Source organism: Hevea brasiliensis, chromosome 9, assembly GCF_030052815.1.
Source record: "Hevea brasiliensis isolate MT/VB/25A 57/8 chromosome 9, ASM3005281v1, whole genome shotgun sequence".
Classification (NCBI taxonomy): Eukaryota; Viridiplantae; Streptophyta; class Magnoliopsida; order Malpighiales; family Euphorbiaceae; genus Hevea; species Hevea brasiliensis.
In genome coordinates this window covers 30,175,743-30,199,686 of record NC_079501.1, presented here as the reverse complement: position 1 = coordinate 30,199,686, position 23,944 = coordinate 30,175,743, and the positions used below count along the sequence as shown (strand labels likewise).

The 23,944-nt window shown below is 32.8% G+C and overlaps 1 protein-coding gene across 1 annotated transcript; it reads right to left on the bottom strand.

Annotated features, from left to right (window-relative positions):
• LOC110660830 (disease resistance protein RPV1-like) lies at positions 1 to 20,356 on the bottom strand. Its single transcript, XM_058152217.1, has 8 exons — positions 20,312 to 20,356; positions 19,899 to 20,036; positions 17,228 to 17,676; positions 1,976 to 3,074; positions 1,542 to 1,841; positions 1,153 to 1,455; positions 640 to 834; positions 1 to 540 (listed from the first exon to the last, which is right to left on the bottom strand). Exons 1-8 carry the CDS (start codon positions 20,354 to 20,356, stop codon positions 1 to 3), a joined length of 3,069 nt encoding a protein of 1,022 aa, XP_058008200.1.
• Between the last annotated feature and the right edge of the window lie 3,588 nt (positions 20,357 to 23,944).

Genomic DNA, 23,944 nt, shown 5'->3' with positions numbered 1-23,944 from the left:
TCATGATTTATCCTGCGTATGAGAAGGGTTTTGTTCTTGTTTCAATCTTTGAGGTGAAGGTTCGTCTTCCTCATCTTCTTGATTTCTGCTTCTCTTTTTATCTCTGCAAAGACAATCGTCTCGAAACACAGGATGTACCCCACACTTAATTATAGCCTCGTAATCAAAATCCTCATGATATGTTGGCTTGAATGACACCTTGTGAATGCAGAACTGAAATGAGGCCTCAACGAAACTGTCTTCCATGTTGAACAATTCATTCCAAAGGAACACATGTTCTGAATATGACAGACCAACTTTCAAAATCATCAAATAGAAATCAAAATTTTTACTGTTATCTCCAGATTTATCTATGAATTGGGCTTTGCAAATAATGTCAGCCATATCATCACCAGGACAATTTTTGGGATCAAAAACAGCACAAAAGGATAAACCAATCAAGTGAGGCCGATCTAGTATGAATGAAAGAGAAGATCCACTCTGGTTCTTGTATCTCATTGTTTGAGGCACTTCATCCCCGGCTATAAATAATTTAACAACCTGTATCGAGAAAATTGTAAGTTCTTTCATGAAAGAAAGAAAAAAAAAATCCATGCTTATCTTTGTGTTTCTTGTAAAACTTGAGAAAGGGAACCATACCTTGTGTTTCAACAGATGCGTTTCCAATACATCCTCCATTACTTTCTCATATACGCCCTTATCCAAATTGATGCAATTACGAAAGTCAAGATATTTTTCTTCTTCTTCATCTTCATGTTCTTGGAAAAGGAATGATGTTGATGCAGATTCCAGAGATGTGCAATTCGATGCATGTAACTCTTCTAAGCATGGAAGCTCCGGTAAAAATTTAAGTCTTTTGCAACCATTTAATGTAAGCCAGTTTAACTTGTGTAGTTGTTTAATGCTTGCCGGTATGCTCTCAAAATTGTTTCCACCTAAATATAACTCTTCCAATGACACTAGAAAACAAAGACTCTAGGGAATTTCTAATATACAAGTGTCATCTAAATCAATTACTCTTACACAAGACAAACCTGTCAAAGGAGGCAATGTCAAAACTTCACATCCCCTACACCTTAACTCTTCCAATTTTCCTTATTGATTGATGGATGATGGTAATGTTTTTATTCCACTTCCAGATATATAAAGGACCTTCAACAATTCTAAATCCCCTATGTTCTCTGGCAATCCATTGACATTCAAACAATATGAGATATCAAGGTCTGTAAGAGATTTCAGATTGCAGATGCTTTGTGGAATGCTATGCAGTTTTTTGCAATCATTGAGAGTAACTTCTTTTAGACATTTCAACTTGCCAATGCTGCTGAGAATTTCAATCAAGCTTCTACATTCGTCCAAATATAAAACCTCAAGATTTGAAACGCTAGACAAGTCTGGAACTCTGGTTAGCTCGAAAGAGTAGCTGAGGTCTAAATATTTCAAATTTCCAAGAGCCTGTAATAAAAATATCAACAAATTAGCATATGCTAATTAACTTCACAAAATGTAGCTAAATTATAAAGTAGCACAATAACTCTTGCCTTATCTCGATTCCAAAGTTGTATGAGGTTGCTTCTAGGCATGTGAAGTTCTACAAGATTTTTTGGGCAAAAATTTAATGGCAAGGATTTCAAAGGGTATCTTTCCCAGTAAAGGTATCTTAGCTCTTCTGGTAGAAATTCAAGGCCGCTAGGAAGCAGAACTTGTCCTTGTCTGGAATAAGAAGCATCAAATAGTTTAAGAAATCTAAGATTGCACATCTTCGTGAAGGCTATGGAACTTAGCTCCAAATATCCATTCCCAGACACGTCAAGTAATATGCCTTCAACATTTTCAGTTACCTAATAAATAACAAAAAGGATAATTCAATACAATATAGTCATTGCACTTAATTCTTATGAAAGCCACGGTTTTCTTACAAAACTTAAATATATATGGTAAAGAAAGAAGATGTATAGGTTAGTTTGGTCCTTACAGCATTTGTTGTCAATACATGACAAATATCCTTATATTTCCACAACCTGCTGCGTTCTCCAAGCTGTTTGGATTCCTCATAAATAATATCCTTCCCCATTTGTTGTAACAAGTCATGCATACCCATCCTACCGTTTGAATCAGTCACAAGAGATTTATCAATTAGATGACTTATCGCTCTTCTTGGAAAAAAATCACAACCTTCTAATATTCTCTCAACACGATCTTTAAGCTCCTCTTTTAGCAAACATGCAATATCAAGAAATATGCTCTTTTCATGTCGCTCTAGTCCATCATAACTTATTTTCAAAACTGCTTGAATGTTCATATCAGGAATATCTTTTAGTTTTTCCAGCTCACTTTCCCATTCTTCAATCTCCTTGTCATACAAAGTAGAGCCTAAAATTCTAAGAGCCAGTGGAATGCCTTGAGCATATGCTATCACCTTCTTCGATATATTCACATATCCTTTCTTGGGATGATTTTGTTTGAATGCATACAAGCTAAAAAGACAAAGATCTTCATCATAATTTAATTTTTCAACCTCATATATATAATCCTCGGGGCAAACATTCTTATGCACGTGCCTATCTCTGCTCGTTACAATGATTCTACTTCCATTATGATATAAAGCACACTCTCCTGCTAGAAGCTTTAAATGGTTTGGATCATCCACATCATCGAAAACAATAACAACCTTTTTGTTCTTAAGTCTTCTCCTAATGAAAGCATGTAACTTAGGTGTGTTTATATATAAATTTTTGTCTCCTAACAATTGATGAATGATTTTATCTCGTAAAACAATTGGTCTTTGCTTTCTCATTTCCTCTCTGACATTATCAACAAAATAGTGACCGTCAAATTTAGCCATAATTCGACTAAATACTTCACCAGCAATAGTTGTCTTGCCAATACCTCCCATTCCCCAAATTCCTATGGCCCTTTTATCATTTGTTGATTCAATACATAACAAGGATTCCACTTTCTTGACACGTGAATCAATTCCAACTAAGTTATCATTGTAAGAATCACTTGAAGAGGCGTGTCTTAATTTCTCTGAAACATCGTTGGCTATTTTCTCAACTAGTTTGCATTCAGACCTGATACTTATAAAGAATAAATGCTAGTAAGTCAAAATGAGCCACTCTTAAACTCCATTTATTTTACGAAAAATTTACATATGGAAAATGATTTCTATGTAAATTGTTTTCTAAAAAAATATTTTCCATGAAAAAATTTTTCATTATTTGGTTGTAATGTTAAACTAATAATACATATGTGTTTATGCCATATATGTATAAATTTTTTAACATTTTAATAAGATTATTAAAGTTCATAAAATGACTTCCCCTTTTGAAAAGAGGATGCCATTTTGTTGAAAAATGGCTTAATTTTTCCTTTTGATCTCCGTTAATGTAATACCCGCTATTTTTTAATATCAGAATATCTATATTTAACGGAATATTCTAGTGAAAAATAAAACTTTACTAACAAGATAGTGGCAATAAGATGTGAATGTATGTTTATGTATGTGTGAAATTTTCGAATTGTATTTAAGAACGAAAAATGTTTTAAAAATTTTTAAGTGAGTATTTCTAGTAGAAGGAGTTTTGGCAGCCAAAACATGGACTTTTGATACCTAAAGCCCCTTTTTGCTGCCCAAAAGCTCTTTTGGACAGAAACAACCTCGATAGCCGAAGCCCTTTGATAGAGAGGGTATAAAAGGGATCCAAAGCCTATTTTGCTACCAAAACACTTGGATTTTTCTTCTTTTCTCTCTCTCTCAATTACTTGGGCTTATAAGGAGCTCTTTGAAGAGATTTCTTTAGATTTTTGAAGATCTAGAGGGAGATTCTTCCATTTAGAAGCGTGAAAGAGTAGATTCAAGTTTTGAAGTTTTGGTTCTCCAACCTCAAAGCTCCAAGAAAACAGGTAACTTCCTTTTCTTCTTGATCTAATGAGTAGATTCAGGAAATTTGATTAGGAATGAGGTTTCTATAATTTTGATTTCATGAAAAATTGTTTTAAGTTAAGTTTTGGGGGAAATTTATGCATGTTAGGATTAGAGTTTTGTGATTTATGAGGAAATCTTATGTTTTATTATTAGAATAATTATGTTTAAGTGTTATAGGCTTTAAATGGCTAGTTTTCCATGATATATTTGAAGAAATCCATGCATATGCTATGTTAGGTTTGGGGAAAACCTAGGATTTGAGTTTTTTAATAATGTATGTGGGTATTAAACATGTTTCCAAGTTACATTAGGCCTTAAAGATGTGTAAATGTGATGGGATTATGTTTTGAAACTTTAAAATGAGTTTGGATGTTAATGGGAGAAGGAATCTATAGGTTTTTAACTTAGAAATTTTGGAAATTTTCAAGTTTGGTAGCCAAAGCTAGAGGTTCGACTGCCGAAGCATGCAATTTCTCAAAAAATTTGAAAATATTTTAGGTTCAATAGCCAAAGTCAGCATTGGATAAAAATATCGTCTGAAGCCTAAAACTTCAGCAGCCGAAGTGGGTTCTGCCTGACTTTTTCTTCCTTCTTTTCTAAGGTTCCAAGATATGGTTTCACGGTTTCTAAGGGCTTAGAATAGGATATTTATGATATGTATAGATTTTTAAAACCTTATATAATACTCTAGGGTCCAATTTTATAAGATCGGGCTTGAGGGACTCAAAAGGATAAGAATCCAAGGATAACTCTTATTCGAGTAAGGTGGTTGATAGGCTACAAGAGGTGAGTAACTCTAACATTAATGAAACGAAAACCATTTATATGTAATTAATAAGCATCCTAATGCATCAAGTCATATTTATTAGGATCTATGCATATAGAATATAAAGATGTTGCATAATTGCATAATTTGTTATTGGTGCATTGATGGATATTGGATGACCCACTAACTCTCCCCATATTTTGACCATGTAACATTATGTATGTTATGCATCCATAATGTAAATCCCATGGGGAGATCTTTAAGTTACCCTTCAAGGGAGATCTGTAAGTTGCCCCAGGGTACATGACACAGGTCATGTTTAAAAGGAAAGTTTGGAGAGTTACTGTTGATAATATCCATTTTACGTGAAATGTTTGTAATGTGAAAATCCTCGTGAATGATGCATTGCACATGTATGAATGAATGATACAATTAATGATGGTTAGTTTACTCACTGAGCTTGTGTAAGCTTACCCCATTCCCCTAACTCCCAAATGCAAAGTTGCAGGACTAAAAGAGTTCCTAAAAGAGAGAGTATCAGGGGTAGCCTTAGCCCTTCCTTGATGTATGATGTATGGGTATATGGACATATAATTTATGAATAGATAATGTTGTGCTGGTGATTAAAGAAAAATTGGAGTTATGTAATATTATCAAGTATGATGATGTATATAATATGTTATCCCTTGTGGAAGCATGCATGTAGAACCACTACCCTTTGGGTCTTATGTATGTTAAAATTCAAATTATAAACCATTTTTATATTAAGAATGTTTATGCATGGATGAAAAGACTAAGGCGTAATGATTTGAAATATGTTTAATTAGTGAAATGCAGGAATGTATGTGTGCTTCTCAGGTTTTAGGCTTGCTACGGGTTCCTACATGTCACACCTTACCCCTCTGTAAGGCATAATATGATCCCGTAGAATACCTAATGAACTACCGAACTTCACCTACCGATAACTCATTAAGTACCCTACAAGGGATTTTAAAACAATTTTCTTATTTTTGGTAAGTGGTGAGCATTTTCTAATAGGTATTTAAAACATTTAATTGAAATTAAAAACTAGTTAAAACTTTTGGCCCATTTTATTTTTCCGCAAATTTTATAAAAATTTTGACAGAGTTCTGTCTGTATTTTGAGAAACCAATTCTTCAAATACCTGTAAAAAGCACTTCTAAAATTTTTTCTCAACAACTGTTTCAATTTCACAATCAAACTCAATCAATTTCACAATCATTTCAATAAATTTCTCAAGTTCAAAGTTCAATAATCCTCAAAATACTAACAATACATTTCATTCAAATTAAATAAAATAGTTCCATTCATATTTCATTAGAATCAAAACAATTTAGATACAACATTACAAAATTTACATTAAGAGAATTTCAAACTACAATGTATATTACAACTTTATACAAATTTTATACAAACTGCTCAAGACCCATTTTTACATGTCCATACATTTATGTGCAATATATACATCAAAAGAAATATTTACAGTTAGGGTATAAATTATACCCGAAGACTTTAAGCTGATAGTCCCTCACACCTCAGCAGCTCAGTCTGCTGCTCCTCTAGTCTCTATATCTGCGACAGCATACGAAGCTATCGCTGAGTGGTGAACTCAGTGGTGCACAAACTAATAATTTAAAACTTAATACAATTTATGCTTGACAATTCATAACAAATAGAATTTTAAAATTTCTAAATTCTTCAAAATCCATGACCTTCAGAAATCAACATTTTCATTCATGCAAATTATTCATTCGAATAACATTTTGATCAAATAGTAACTATTTATTTACATTTCTTTTAAATTCCGAGACAATGAAAAATTTTTTGAATCATTGACAAATTATTTATTTCAATCACAATTTATCAAATCATGCATAATTTAAAGGGCGTTGCCAACAATACACACTGTCGAACCCATGACCCAAAATTCACATAGATGCCGTGTTGTACACCACGACATTTCACATTCTCCCAATAACCGAGGCTAAAAGGGAGAAACAAAGACTAGCTAGTATATATGAGTACTCATTCACATCATTCCCCAACTGGCAAGCCAGAGAGGAAGAAACTCGCCCCATCAAGTGGAGGAGTTATCTCACTAGACAAACTAATGAGAATTCACAACATATTTTGTCATGTCAACTGTGGTTTCAAATCATATTCAAAACAATTTCTATTTGCAAAGTATTTACAAATCAACATATTTAATCATCATAAATTCATGCTCAAGGTTGGCAACACTTCAAACTTAAAATTTACAATCCTCAAAATAATGCAATAAATCCTTAAATGCATAAGAAAATTTATATTCAAATTATACAATTTCATTCAATAAGTTAAAATTCTCAACACAACAAAAATCATAAATCATACAATAAATTTATTTCAAATCAATTTGAAATTGAAAAATAACAAAAGAGTTAGTTGTGCACAAACCTCAAGCGAGTCACCTCTTGGCCTCGACTCGGTTCCTCGGGTTCCTTTCCGGTATTCTTTTCAACTGAAACACACAATTTTACAATGTTTCAGTACTAGAACTTAACATAAATCCAAAATAAATTTAGCTTCACTTTTACCTAGCTCTAACGCGCTTAACTCGATGTTCTTGAAATTTTGTGTTTCGGGTTACTATTCATTATACTATTCAAGTCAAATAGTTGACTTTCTAAGGCTTAATAGGTATGGGAACTCCAACTTCACCCACATACCACATTTTGGTCACTAAACTTGTTGGTTTTGGTTATTTACTTAAATCCTAAGTCTTTTAGGCAAAATTGCCAATTTTCGGTTTTGGGGTCCTAAGTTGCACTATTTCATTAGTCCTTTTATTGTTGGAATTTGGAAAACCTTCCTTCATAGAAAATGTTCCTTATTGTCTTAAGTGTATTCTCATTTTTGAATCACCCCAATTGGAGTTTTGTAGCTCAAGTTATAGCCAAAATACAATTACTGTTCACGTGCACTGTTCATGCTGCAATTTTGGTTCTGGCAGATTTTTTATCCAACTTCGTTCAGTAATTTGATCAAGTTAAGTCTATAATTTGGTCTAATTTCTTTCATACGAAATGTTCTACTATGTCTTAGGTTTCCATCGGTTCAAGAATCGCCTAAATCGGAGTTTCCTAGAGAGAGTTATAGCCCTTCAAACATTACTGCTCAAATGGAATTCTGCAGAATCGCAGGTACAGTAACTCAACTTTGCTCAATAATTTGAATGGGTTAATGGCATAATTTGGGGTGATGTTCTTCATGAAAGTTTTAGATCTATATCTTATCTAATTGCTGGTAAAATTTCAGGTCAATTTGACCTGTCTAGCTCGAATTATGACCAAATGAACAGTTACTGTTCATTTGGTAAGTTTGGTGCAGTGGCAGCCTGCTCTCATTTCACTTTGGTCAATTGTTTCACTAAGTTTTGGTCAGTTTTTGGCCATGGTTCCTTGATGAAAATTGTGCTATTTTATGTCTATTTTCATCTCCAATTGGTAGCATATCAATTGGGCTTGTAAAATTCCTGTTTTGGTCCTTCAAAGTAGGTTTGGTCATGCTGCCAGCAGCATGACCATTTGACCTACGAATTTGGTTTTCATTCCAACAATTCCCACACATCTCTTTTGGTCATTATTGACCATTTTTCATCTCATAATAGACCAAAGTCATCATTTAAGCATTTCTCCAAATTTTGGTTCACAAACCCTAGCATTCAAACCCTAACTCATACATTTCATGCAATTAACTACATCTAATGGTTTTAATGCTAATCAATCAACTAAGTAAGGTTCCTACACTCATTCAAAACCCTCAAACCATACAAAATCACCCTCCCTCCAAGCTGGACGAAATTTCAGTTTAGTCCTCTTCCAATTTTTATTTCATTTTAAGGTTATTTACAAGCTCATTACAACATCACATATGCATTTAAATGGAAAATAAGAAGTTTAGCATACTAACCTTAGGTGAAATCTTTGATCTTCAATCTTTGTTCCAATTTCTCCCTTTTTCTTTCCTCTATTCTTCCTTTCTATGGTAATTTAGAAGTTTTCTAGGGTTCAAGGTTTAAATTTATGGGAAGGATTCAAGTTATTCAAGCTTGAATAACTTATCAATGGTGGACAAACATGGAGGAGGGAGAGAGTGACGTATTTTTTTTTTAAGAAGACTTGTGTTTTATTTTTTTTTTCTTTTCTTTTAATCTTATCCCTTTTTGAAGACCAAAATTCCCATATTAATAAAATAATTTAATTAATCTTTTATGACATCCTTCATGATGTCATCACTTTTGACTTTTCTAACTTCTTTCTTTTTTTTTCTATTTATTTTTTTCTATTAGTTCTTTAATTTAATTCTCGATTCCGAAATTTTCTTTTCTCTGATTTTATTTGACAGTTAGGTCAGGAGTCAGCTCTCAGGGTTAATCGACCAAATTGCCCTTCGCCGGTTCATCCCGGTTTGCAAATAATTCCATATTTCTTTCGGCTCCCTGACCTAATTATTTGACTAGCTTAACAGTTATTTTTCATGATTTTCTCTTTTTCAATTCCCATATTAATAAAATAATTTAATTAATCTTTTATGACATCCTTCATGATGTCATCACTTTTGACTTTTCTAACTTCTTTCTTTTTTTTTCTATTTATTTTTTTCTATTAGTTCTTTAATTTAATTCTCGATTCCGAAATTTTCTTTTCTCTGATTTTATTTGACAGTTAGGTCAGGAGTCAGCTCTCAGGGTTAATCGACCAAATTGCCCTTCGCCGGTTCATCCCGGTTTGCAAATAATTCCATATTTCTTTCGGCTCCCTGACCTAATTATTTGACTAGCTTAACAGTTATTTTTCATGATTTTCTCTTTTTCACTGTGTTTATAAGGGTCCTAAGGACCGCAGCGTCACTTTTTACGGTTCGAAATTTGAGTTTAAAATGACTTCGCAGTCGTTCCCGAGGAGGTCACCCATCGCTGCGACTCTCGGCTCGTTTAACTTCTTCTGTTCTGTTTTTCTTATTTATACTTAACCAATTGAACATTACTAATTATTTATGTTTGTGGCTTATCTAGTTGTCTTAAGTGTGATTCTAATCCCCTTAATTGTCCGGACCGACACCGGTCACCGGAATAGTGAAATATACCAGGCTATACAAATAGGGGTGTTATAATTCTCCCCCCCCTTAAAATAATTTCGTCCTCGAAATTCTGTTCACTATCTGTCCTCAAATAGTCATACATATTGTTTTCTCGTGTTTTTCTCACATTTCTGCGTAGCTTCATAATCAAAATAATGGTCTATAGCACTTTAACCAACACTATTTACTCATCAATTGCTTACCTCGTGTGCCAAGTTTCTTATGAGCTTCTGTCATAAGTTAGATTCAATTTCATTTCAGTTTTAGAGGTAAGCAAATCTGTGTACTAGTGGATCCACTCTTTCTAGGACCTCGTATGATCCTATGGGTGAGAACTTAGTTTTACTCTTTTCTTATCAAATCTCTTGATTATTTGATGCAACCTTCAGTTTAGTTTAGAATATTTTAGTCTTTTCTTGTTGTTGTTTTAATAATTATTTTCCTTTATAGTCTTTTTTTCTTAAATGACCTTGTTGGTCGTATATGAACTGCTTATCTCTTTCTTGGCCATAGGTCCATAACCATTATCTTACCATCTCCATTTATGACCAAGGCCTATGTGCCATTTTGCACTATCTTGTTTGCTTTTGTTTAACTTATTTCCTTCTTGATAAAATAGTTCAGGATATCATTACGCATCTTAAGTAGGTTGTTTGCCTTGGTGGCAATTCCTCATCTAGTGTTTTTCTCATTTCTTACTGTTCTATTTGTTTCCTTCTTTCATTCCACAACTTAACTTTAATTATTTTATTCCTCAATCTTATCTTCTTCCTTAACTTGGCTGTCAAGTCGTAATTTGGTACCTCTTATCGTCCCTAATAAATCCACTATACTTCAATATTACTTTGATTTGGTTCTCTGACCATTCTAGTCAACACTTTAACTAATATTCATAATGTTTCTTTTTTACATTCGCACTAACTATTCAAATTTTTACTTCCACAACTCTTTTATCTATCAATATTCTATAGCTTATTTTCCGCTGGTCTGTGATCATTACCTTTTTTTTTTTTTTTAACCATAAACAATTCTTTAATCTTAAGAAGGGAGTCTACCAGACTCTCCTGTTACCCATGCTATTCAAAAGTTCCGCTTGAATTCTAATCTAATCCTTATGATCCGCACAATAAAATTATGCTCTTCCTAAAGAATACCTGGCCAACTAGTTCCTATCGAATTACTGTTATCAGTAGAATATCATTTCTTAACTATTTTATAAGTTATAATTGTCATCCATAGCATCCTGTCTCTTCTAGGGAAACAAAATTATATTTTGTGTCTTACCGTTACACAAATAGAATATTGTTCCTTACTAAACTTTGAGCAAAAGATCCATTGCAATACCTGAACAACTATAAACCCCATATCAGAGACTGGATGACTTAGCCCTATAGGTGTTATTTTTAAATTTTTACCATGCTAAAATCTCTAGTCCCATAACAATTCCTGATGTACTATAATTCATGCTAGGGTAATGGAGTCTTTAACTCTCACTACCTTGCAACCATGATATTTTGATATTCTAATCATAGAGTTTTAAATCTTGAATTAGGACTTTCAAACTCAGTTCTAGTAATAAAACTCTATTCTGGTATATTTGTACCAGAGCGAAAATCATTTATAACTATTCTTATCCTTATGTACTATTGGGTAGTACGTAGCTCTACATAATAAATCTCAAGTCAATACTGTAATCTGCAGCTTACAGCACAAACATCAAGTATATTGCATAGTTACTACAATACATCCCAATAGATCAAACTTCCCTATGTCTTATTTCTTTCAAATCCACTAATATCTTAAACTTATTTTGATTATGATACTTACTGACATCTATCAACAGTAATACCTTTACTTCCATTTAGGGCAGATATATTGCTATAACTTACTTCTAGGTCCTCTTGCTTTACCTAATTAGGCTTACTAATTAACTTTATAATTTATCATAGTCTAGGAGATGTCTCTCACTAGAAACTTTTCCAAAATTAACTCCAATCATGCTTATTATCGCAATTCTTATCCTAAAAGACTAATTACTAACACATTAAAATTTATCTCCATGCAAGGGAATAGCAGTTGAACATATAATTTTAGCATTAGCATATAAACAAGTAGAGCCGGAATCAAATAGTACATAATTATTCCTTTCAAAAGTTAAGGATATACCGGCAACTACATCTGAAGTCTCTGCTTCTTCCCCTCGATGCACGGCGTTCCCTCTTTCTAGTGTATTCCTCTGCTCGGGTTGGTCTATTGTGTGAGGATTACCCGAAGTGTTGTCTCTACTTCTGCCTCTGCCCCTACTGACTATTAATGAGCCTCTAAAATCAGAACCTTGGACTGATTCCTTTGGTGTAGTATGTGGCATAACTCGACGTGCGCTAGTACAATCTCGGGCGAAATGTCCAATTCCACCATAATTGAAGCAGGCTCCAGTGACCCTATGGCATATACCTCCGTGTAATTTCCCACAAACGTCACAGAGACAGGTAGGGTAGGAACTTCTGGTTCTTTGACGAATGGTTCTTGATTGCTTCCTCCCTGAAGATCCACCTCTGTCATACTTAGGAGCTCGAGGTCCCTCAAAATCTTTTCTCTTTCCCAAATTACTACTCGAACTTTGACCGATGGGTTTCCCACTTTTCTCTTTTTCATGCTGTTCTTGAGGGGGTTGGGTTTGTACTTGGGCCTGGGCTGACAGATTATCAGCCATTTGCTGAAAGAACATGGCCATCTGCTGGGCCGTTTGAGCAGTAATTTGTATAGGAGGGATTGGTGCAGTTGGACCCCCAACGCTCTGTGAAACTGGGGCCTCTCTTTGTACGTTAGCTGTATCAGACTGCTCTACAATTTTATCCCTCTTGTCCATATCTATTCACAGGATTTTCTTTTTTCAATTTCCTGTACACCCAACACAAGGAGATTTCTCCCCGTTAGTTCATATTCATGATGTAATGCACGGTATGTAACAATTATGGACATTGAGCAGTTGTACTTAACAAGGAAAGACACAAATTCACAATTTAAAACGTACTTCAAAAACTTGCTCTGATACCACTAAAACATGTCACACCTTACCCCTCTGTAAGGCATAACATGATCCCGTAGAATACCTAATGAACTACCGAACTTCACCTACCGATAACTCATTAAGTATCCTACAAGGGATTTTAAAACAATTTTCTTATTTTTGGTAAGTGGTGAGCATTTTCTAATAGGTATTTAAAACATTTAATTCAAATTAAAAACTAGTTAAAACTTTTGGCCCATTTTATTCTTTCGCAAATTTTATAAAAATTTTGACAGAGTTTTGTCTGTATTTTGAGAAACCAATTCTTCAAATACCTGTAAAAAGCACTTCTAAAATTTTTTCTCAACAACTGCTTCAATTTCACAATCAAACTCAATCTATTTCACAATCATTTCAATAAATTTCTCAAGTTCAAAGTTCAATAATCCTCAAAATACTAACAATACATTTCATTCAAATTAAATGAAATAGTTCCATTCATATTTCATTAGAATCAAAACAATTTAGATACAACATTACAAAATTTACATTAAGAGAATTTCAAACTACAATATATATTATAACTTTATACAAATTTTATACAAACTGCTCAAGACCCATTTTTATATGTCCATACATTTATGTGCAATATATACATCAAAAGAAATATTTACAGTTAGGGTATAAATTATACCCGAAGACTTTAAGCTGATAGCCCCTCACACCTCAGCAGCTCAGTCTGCTGCTCCTCTAGTCTCTATATCTGCGACAGCATACAAAGCTATCGCTGAGTGGTGAACTCAATGGTGCACAAACTAATAATTTAAAACTTAATACAATTTATGCTTGACAATTCATAACAAATAGAATTTTAAAATTTCTAAATTCTTCAAAATCCATGACCTTCAGAAATCAACATTTTCATTCATGCAAATTATTCATTCGAATAACATTTTGATCAAATAGTAACTATTTATTTATATTTCTTTTAAATTCCGAGACAATGAAAAATTTTTTGAATCATTGACAAATTATTTATTTCAATCACAATTTATCAAATCATGCATAATTTAAAGGGCGTTGCCAATAATACACACTGTCGAACCCATGACCCAAAATTCACATAGATGCCGTGTTGTACACCACGACATTTCACATTCTCCCAATAACCGTGGCTAAAAGGGAGAAACAAAGACTAGCTAGTATATATGAGTACTCATTCACATCATTCCCCAACTGGCAAGCCAGAGAGGAAGAAACTCGCCCCATCAAGTGGAGGAGTTATCTCACTAGACAAGCTAATGAGAATTCACAACATATTTTGTCATGTCAACTGTGGTTTCAAATCATATTCAAAACAATTTATATTTGCAAAGTATTTACAAATCAACATATTTAATCATCATAAATTCATGCTCAAGGTTGGCAACACTTCAAACTTAAAATTTATAATCCTCAAAATAATGCAATAAATCCTTAAATGCATAAGAAAATTTATATTCAAATTATACAATTTCATTCAATAAGTTAAAATTCTCAACACAAAAAAAATCATAAATCATACAATAAATTTATTTCAAATCAATTTGAAATTGAAAAATAACAAAAGAGTTAGTTGTGCACAAACCTCAAGCGAGTCGCCTCTTGGCCTCGACTCGGTTTCTCGGGTTCCTTCCCGGTATTCTTTTCAACTGAAACACACAATTTTATAATGTTTCAGTACTAGAACTTAACATAAATCCAAAATAAATTTAGCTTCACTTTTACCTAGCTCTAACGCGCTTAACTCGACGTTCTTGAAATTTTGTGTTTCGGGTTACTATTCATTATACTATTCAAGTCAAATAGTTGACTTTCTAAGGCTTAATAGGTATGGGAACTCCAACTTCACCCACATACCACATTTTGATCACTAAACTTGTTGGTTTTGGTTATTTACTTAAATCCTAAGTCTTTTAGGCAAAATTGCCAATTTTCGGTTTTGGGGTCCTAAGTTGCACTATTTCATTAGTCCTTTTACTGTTGGAATTTGGCAAACCTTCCTTTATAGAAAATGTTCCTTATTGTCTTAAGTGTATTCTCATTTTTGAATCACCCCAATTGGAGTTTTGTAGCTCAAGTTATAGCCAAAATACAATTACTGTTCACGTGCACTGTTCATGTTGCAATTTTGGTTCTGGCAGATTTTTGATCCAACTTCGTTCAGTAATTTGATCAAGTTAAGTCTATATTTTGGTCTAATTTTCTTCATACGAAATGTTCTACTATGTCTTAGGTTTCCATCGGTTCAAGAATCGCCTAAATCGGAGTTTCCTAGAGAGAGTTATAGCCCTTCAAACATTACTGCTCAAATGGAATTCTGCAGATCGTAGGTACAGTAACTCAACTTTGCTCAATAATTTGAATGGGTTAATGGCATAATTTGGGGTGATGTTCTTCATGAAAGTTTTAGATCTATATCTTATCTAATTGCTGGTAAAATTTCAGGTCAATTTGACCTGTCTAGCTCGAATTATGACCAAATGAATAGTTACTATTCATTTGGTAAGTTTGGTGCAGTGGCAGCCTGCTCTCATTTCACTTTGGTCAATTGTTTCACTAAGTTTTGGTCAGTTTTTGGCCATGGTTCCTTGATGAAAATTGTGCTATTTTATGTCTATTTTCATCTCCAATTGGTGGCATATCAATTGGGCTTGTAAAATTCCTGTTTTGGTCCTTCAAAGTAGGTTTGGTCATGCTACCAGCAGCATGACCATTTGACCTACGAATTTGGTTTTCATTCCAACAATTCCCACACATCTCTTTTGGTCATTATTGACCATTTTTCATCTCATAATAGACCAAAGTCATCATTTAAGCATTTCTCCAAAATTTGGTTCACAAACCCTAGCATTCAAACCCTAACTCATACATTTCATGCAATTAACTACATCTAATGGTTTTAATGCTAATCAATCAACTAAGTAAGGTTCCTACACTCATTCAAAACCCTCAAACCATACAAAATCACCCTCCCTCCAAGCTGGACGAAATTTCAGTTTAGTCCTCTTCCAATTTTTATTTCATTTTAAGGTTATTTACAAGCTCATTACAACATCACATATGCATTTAAATGGAAAATAAGAAGTTTAGCATACTAACCTTAGGTGAAATCTTTGATCTTCAATCTTTGTTCCAATTTCTCCCTTTTTCTTTCCTCTATTCTTCCTTTCTATGGTAATTTAGAAGTTTTCTAGGGTTCAAGGTTTAAATTTATGGGAAGGATTCAAGTTATTCAAGCTTGAATAACTTATCAATGGTGGACAAACATGGAGGAGGGAGAGAGTGACGTATTTTTTTTTTGAAGAAGACTTGTGTTTTATTTTTTTTTTTCTTTTCTTTTAATCTTATCCCTTTTTGAAGACCAAAATTCCCATATTAATAAAATAATTTAATTAATCTTTTATGACATCCTTCATGATGTCATCACTTTTGACTTTTCTAACTTCTTTCTTTTTTTTTCTATTTATTTTTTTCTATTAGTTCTTTAATTTAATTCTCGATTCCGAAATTTTCTTTTCTCCGATTTTATTTGACAGTTAGGTCAGGAGTCAGCTCTCAGGGTTAATCGACCAAATTGCCCTTCGCCGGTTCATCCCGGTTTGCAAATAATTCCATATTTCTTTCGGCTCCCTGACCTAATTATTTGACTAGCTTAACAGTTATTTTTCATGATTTTCTCTTTTTCACTGTGTTTATAAGGGTCCTAAGGACCGCGGCGTCACTTTTTACAGTTCGAAATTTGAGTTTAAAATGACTTCGCAGTCGTTCCCGAGGAGGTCACCCATCGCTGCGACTCTCGGCTCGTTTAACTTCTTCTGTTCTATTTTTCTTATTTATACTTAACTAATTGAACATTACTAATTATTTGTGTTTGTGGCTTATCTAGTTGTCTTAAGTGTGATTCTAATCCCCTTAATTGTCCAGACCGACACCGGTCACCGAAATAGTGAAATATACCAGGCTATACAAATAGGAGTGTTACACTGCAGCCTTAAGCTGACCTGATATCTAACGCTGATAACAGCCCTTAGTTTGGGTCGTTACAGTTAACTCATTTTCTGAGTGCCTCAAATACGAGAAAATGTGAAAATTGCTTTCCAAGAAAATATTTTTCATAAAACAAACGGAGCCACTTCTAAGTAAATAATGCACAACTAATATGTTTTGATTTTAGAATATGGTATCAAAATTGATGTACATATTAGCAGTATCTATATTTGAATTAATACTCTCATATATATATATATATATATATATATATATATATATATATATATATATATATATATATATATATATGAATAAAAATAAGAATGTTAAAAGAAAATAACCGAATTACTTGATGTTCCGTGAATCCCATCCTGATAAATTGCTTATTTCCGTCAAAGCATGGAGCCATTTATCCACCTTGTCTAAATAGCCTTTGAGTTCTTCTCTATGCTCAGCAAAAGCAAATGCCTCCCCAAAATTCCCTGTGAGGTTTTGAACGTCAGTTGGATATACATGGTAAAAAATTGGTAAGACTACTTGTCCTAAAGTTTCCTTGCATTCGAGTATCTTCACAAGCTCATCCAAGCACCATGGAGAATCTGCATAATTTTGAGAGAAAACAACTATTGAGACATAAGAATCTTCAATTGTTTCCAAGAGAGTAGGTGGGATCTCTTCTCCCTTCCGAAGGTTTTCATCCAAGAAGGTATTGATTTGTTTTCGCTGCAATGCATCAAAGAGATGGGAGAGAAAACCCTCACGAATATCTTTGCCTCTAAAGCTAATAAAAACATCATACTTGGAAGGAGTTGAAGAAGTGGAAGCCGTGGTAAGTTATAAAAGAAGGCTTGTGCAACTGAGTTTGAAGAAGGTAAAGACAGCAAATCACTATAGATTAATATTTTGGTAATTAAACTATTCTGAGACAAGAAATTTTATGAAAACCAGATTAGAAATGATGTAAAACCGAGAAAGTGAAAAAGGAAACAACAAATGCACCTTTTTGCAAGGAACATATTATGATTGGAGCATATATTGAAAAAGTGATTAACTACAAAAGGGTTCAAAGTCATGTGATTGTAATTTGACCAAGAAAAAATGCAGATAAATTAAAATAGCTACACAGTATAAATTAATATATTAGGATGTAAAATATTAAGAAGGTTTAATTTTATAGAACTAAGAGGGTTTTTTTTTTAGTTTATAAATTGATCAAATCAGTTTATAAGTTATAAAAATAAACTAATCTGTTTGTTTATAATAATTTTTGAGCTTATAAATTAAATTTATAAACTAGAAAAAAATAAGCTAGGGAACTTAACTTTTCATTTTGGTGCTTATAAATTCTATACGTATAAACTAGTTTGACCAAGTATTTTACTATATTATCCTCTTTTATTTTTTAAAATTTCATCACAATTTTATTAAATATTCTTTTTAGTCATTTTAATAATAAATGTGCTTATAAGTTATTTTTTACTAAATATATTAAGTTATTTATAAGCACTTCAATTAAACATATAATTACTTAAAATTTTAAATACCTATAAATTTAAAATTAATTTATAAGTTATACATATAAATTAATTTTTATAAACTAAATTAAACACCATTTAAGTTGTGTCTGAAACAATAAAATTAAAAATTAAAATTTTAATGCAAGGCGAATAAATAAAAAAAGGATGACATAAAATTTTATAAAAATAATTACGTTTTAATATAAAGAATACGTTTTTAATAGTAAATTATCATAAAGAATACATGACTAGGAAACAGTGCATGCGACTTCATGAATTAAAAAAAAAAAAAATACAATAATTGAAACTACTGAGGTTGACATGACACTTTTTAAAGGGAAATTACAATGATACCAAGTTTGCAGCATGTTGATCATTATTAATTCTTAATTAACTAGTTTAAAATAAGTACTTTTTTTTAATTACAATAAATACGTCTAAAGTGACACATTTCACTACTTTAAATCTGTTTAATATTACTCTAAACGTTCCTGTTAAGAAAAATATCTTTTTAAATATATTAATTAAAGTGTATTAAAAAATAATTTAAAATTAAATTTAATAAATATTAATTATAAAAATATAAAAATAATAAAATAATAATTTTAAAATAATTTTTTTAATAATATTTAAAATAATATTTTTTTTAAAAAAAATAATTTTTACCTTTCAATTTTAATACCAAATAAATACTTAATATATATCAAATCTTACTAATTAAACTAAGAAATATGGCCTTTCCTTTGTCTATTTTGTACTTTATCTTCTAGGTTTTTTTCTCACCTAGCACCTAATTGTTTTGATTAGGTGTATTAGGTAAGCCTATTGACGGGTTTAGATTAATGACAATCATATTAAGTGTTTCCTAGAGTCTTCTTTAATAAAATTTTTACTTAAAAAAAAAAAAAAACTAAGAAATATGACCTACTGATTCTGAGCAGTTAAGGTTACAAGCCTCATATTCATTGGTCGAATTGTTTAATAGCTATTATTATTAATAAAAGCTATTAAATTATAATAATAAACTCACATCCAAATAATACAAAAGAAATTTGAAAAAGTAAGGAATCTAATAAAAATTATAGTTGGATTACTAAATTGATTGGAATTTATTTTAATGGAAGTTTTTATCCTTATTTAGGTATGATTCCCTTCCTATTAATTTAAGTTACATGGGAAAAATAAATGAGAGTCCTAACTCCATGCTCGTTCCCTCTTTCTTCTTGACCAACTACATATTTTAAGGTCATTTCTTTTAGGTTATAAAAATTCAAATTAATTTTATTTTGTTTATTTTTATCAAATTTTTTTATTTTAGTAATTTCAATCCAGTTAATTTAAGAAATCAAATTGCAACCCTTTTTAGATATATTTAATGAGATTTTAATTTGGGCTGAAACGATTAGGATAATGTATGAAAATAAACTATATTAAACACGAATTATCTATGTATTTGTGATGAAAATGTGATATTTTTAAGACTTGATAAAATTAATCCATTGCCTTTCTTGCCATTGCTCCTGTGAATTTCCTTGCTATTGCCTTTGCATTTGTTGGTGTAGCCTTTGTTATGGTTTGCCTCGTCGCTAAGCTTTTGTTCTTGCTTTTCTTGTCATTTGTAATGTTCAAGACTTGATCAACCTGATTGGAAATTAAAATTTTATAAGAATTGTAACATCCCTAATTTTCAAATAATTATTATATATATATATATATATATATATATATATATATATATATATATATATATATATATATATATATATATATATTATTCTAACTCTGATATTGTAGATTTCGCGTATGTATTTTTATTTCGTGAAAATTCGATCGTCGCCCAGATCTGTAATTTCGGGCCGAGCAGATAAGCTGCTGAAACTATTTCAGAATCGGGTTAAGATTATAGGCTACCCTACCATTTTCAGACGTTCTGGACGCGTTTCAGTTGTCAGATTTGACATAGGTAAACTCGAACTCTACATTACTCAATTTTTGCCTTGTACTGGGTTAGAAAAAAATTTATAAAATATTTGTGGATGATAAGAAAATTACGATTCCTATTGCAATAGCCTTATTATATTGTTAAGGACCGCGGGGCAGGTTTATAGAATTTTTAAAGTTCGTTTGGATAGTTTTTGAAAAATATTAGTTTTGAAGTCTTATAATTGAGTTGTCTGATATTGTGATTATTGCTTGGTTTGGAGGGCTCAGGAGGGGCCATATAATGATAATGAGATATGGGTTGAATTTAGAAGTGTTATTTGAATCATTTTGCAGGTTGGGTAGGTCATAGGTATAAGGGAGATTGCCGGATTTTCAGCACAACTTAGGGTGTCTTTGATCTTTTCTAAACTTGTATTGAGTCAAATATATTAAATAATTGCAATGAAATTGTCAGGTGAGCCGAGACAGCCTTCCTCCTCCGCCCAGCCGCCGCAGTGACCTCGGTTTAAGTTTGTGAATAAAATATTAATTTTAATTGTAATTTCGATATTATTATATGTTCAAGTATGCCCATGCATCACTTATAAATATGTATCTATGTAGTTAAACACTAGGCACATTTTATATTGCATTCATAATTGTTGAAGTGCCATGGATGTTGTTTGTGGTAATTTGGAGCAATGTGTGTGCGTGGCATGCGTGTGGTATGGCATTGGATATGGACAGGACTGGTAGATAGGGCTTGAGAGACACTCGCTGGGACCCGATCCTTCGGGGTAGACACGGCTTGAGAGACACTCCCTGGGACCCGATCCTTCGGGGTAGACACGGCTTGAGAGACACTCCCTGGGACCCCACATTTGGTTTATTAAGCGAAAGCCCAGCTTGAGAGACACTCACTGGCAGAGGTTGGATTAAGAGGGCTGTATAGGGGATCAGCTCCCATATATGTATTGCTTGATAGTGTTAGGTGTGTGAGTGCTCCAAATTGCCTTTTTGCTGTTATGATATGAAAATTATGACGATATTGAATTTCACTCCACAGGGTGCATTAGCTTTATATAGTTATAGAGATTATGATTAAAATTGGTATTTTACTCTCTAAGTTGAACGCTCACTTCTGTTCATCTATTTTTCCAGGCTATAAGAGGATTATTTGTTATGGCTAACCTGCTCTTCTTCTTCGCAGGTCCATTAATAGTATTTAATATATTTTGTACAATTGAGTTAAATTTTAGACTTCACATGTGTTAGAAGCACTTATTTTTATATTGGGCATGTATTATAAAAGTTATGTTGGACCTGTAAAATTATTAATTGTATGCATGATGGGATTGGATGAGGGAGCTAAGCTCCCATTTGAGTTATGACATTTTGATTATGTGGAGGGTGAGCTGAGCTCCCCAATTTATTATATATTGCATTTACAGGTCAGGCGAGTTAAAAACTCCTCGTTAAATGGTCCATTTTATGGCCAGATTCTGTCCGGTTGAATTCTTGAAATTGGGTCCAAATGGGCCTTAGAGTTGGGTTGAGGAATAGTTAGACTTACTACAGGCCTCAGGGGCTTTAGGCTGGCCCAGGTCCTAGTGTCGGTCTGGCCCATAGGTTGGGTCGTGACAAAAGTGATATCAGAGCTTAGGCTTTAGATTCATGGGAAAGTGTGCACCTAGAGTTGTCACATGCAGAGTATAGGATTCCGTTTCGTCTTTTTTCTGTAATTCTTCATTTCTAGATTCTGCATGATTCCTCGGTTAATATAAGAGTGCTTCAGTTTAGCACTTCAGTTTTGTGAAGTACATAGAAGTCTGAAATAGAGTTAGCAGACATGTTGAGGTCTGCCATGGAAATATGTTCTCTAAAAAACACTATATTTCTATTAGTATGGGTCTAAGTGTTGTGCCTATCTGGTGCTAGGCACAAGTACATAAAGGTGAGTTTTGATAGTATAATTGCATTAGATAAGGGTGAGGATACCACTGCTGGCAGTCGTCAGTGGATGACCCAGTCAGAGTTAGTTTATGACAATAGTAGATTCAACAGAGATAAGAGATTAGGAGACCTAGTCTGTAAGGATGTATCGTAGTAACTATATAATGTTCTCGATATCTGCTCTGTAAACTGCAGATTACAGTACCAATATGAGATTGTTGTGTAGAGCTGCGTGCATCCCTATGGTGCTCCATAATGAGGGTGTTTGCGGATGGCCTCTGTTTTGGTACAATTATGCTAGAACGGAGTTCTATATCTGCAGAGAAGTTGGGAACTCCTGGTTAGGGATCTAGAGCTAGAACATCGAAAGGTCACAGTTGGGTGGTAACTAGAGTCAGTAACTCGGTTACCTTAGCATGAGCTTGAGTTACATCAAGAGTTACCATCAGACCAGAGGTTGCGGATTAGTTGCAAAGTAAATGTGAAATCTATAGAGTGAGACCATCTGGTATTCGGTATGGAATTTTGGATGGTTTTTGCAATATGACAGACGTTTTGCTTAGAGCTTAGTGAGAATAGTATATCTTATGTGTATCAGCAAGGTGTAAAGTATAACCCTACTACCTAGGGAAGGTCAGAACTATGAATTGATGATTTACAGAGCTATGATATGATAAGAGAGTCATTAATTTGACATGGTTTTAGCAAGGTGGTAAATATAGTACCTTTGTTGTAGTAAGTTAGGGTATAGTCCTATCTTTTCAGAAGGGATTGAAGGTTATTACTAATAATGATGACTTATGAAGTAGTGTCCCAGATGGGATTGTAGCGTGAGATAGAGAGTTGTTGGCTCAGGTGTTCTAGAGAGGGTACAAGTTCCATGTAGGAATTATAAGATGTAAGATCAAGATGTATGTAAGCCTTTAAATTGAATAACGGGTTTGGATACCTAGAATTTTAAGTTTCAGCTAATTAAATGGATATGAAAAATTAGAGTTGCTACAGATCCCCTTCTTAAGGTAGAGGGGGTAGTATGTATCCAAAAGGGTAAGAATAGAGATCACGCAGGAAAAAGTATGACTGCTATTCCCTAAGTTCATCCTTAGCTTCTTAATGCTTAAGACTAAAGTATACTCCAAATAAAGTAAAAGAAAAAGGACAAAAGTTAGCATCGATAAATCATAGAATATGTATATATATATATATATATATATATATATATATATATATATATATATATATATATATATATATATATATATATATATATATATATATATATATATATATATATATATATATAGATGGAGTGCGGTTCAAATGCAGTAGGAGAGATAGCCTAAATGCCAGTAGAAGTCTAGCTAGGGTAGTTAGAGGATCAATTCTGAGTAACATTGAGGTATAGATGACGTGGTAGGGATAGTGGAAAGGTATAAGTTTCTGATATGACAATCAGGTTCAAAAAGAAAATAGAGCTAAAGGATGGAAGAGTGAAGGTTTGGGTTTGGTTAAGATAAAAAGAGTTGGCTAAAGAATAAACTGGAAAAACAAATTAGGATAAGATTAGGAAGAATAGAGCTAAAATACCGAGGAGGTGAATGCGGTTCTAGGAAGGGTAAATGAGATTAAAAAAAAAAATAGAGAGTGTAAAAAAGGATGGCATTAGGAAGAAC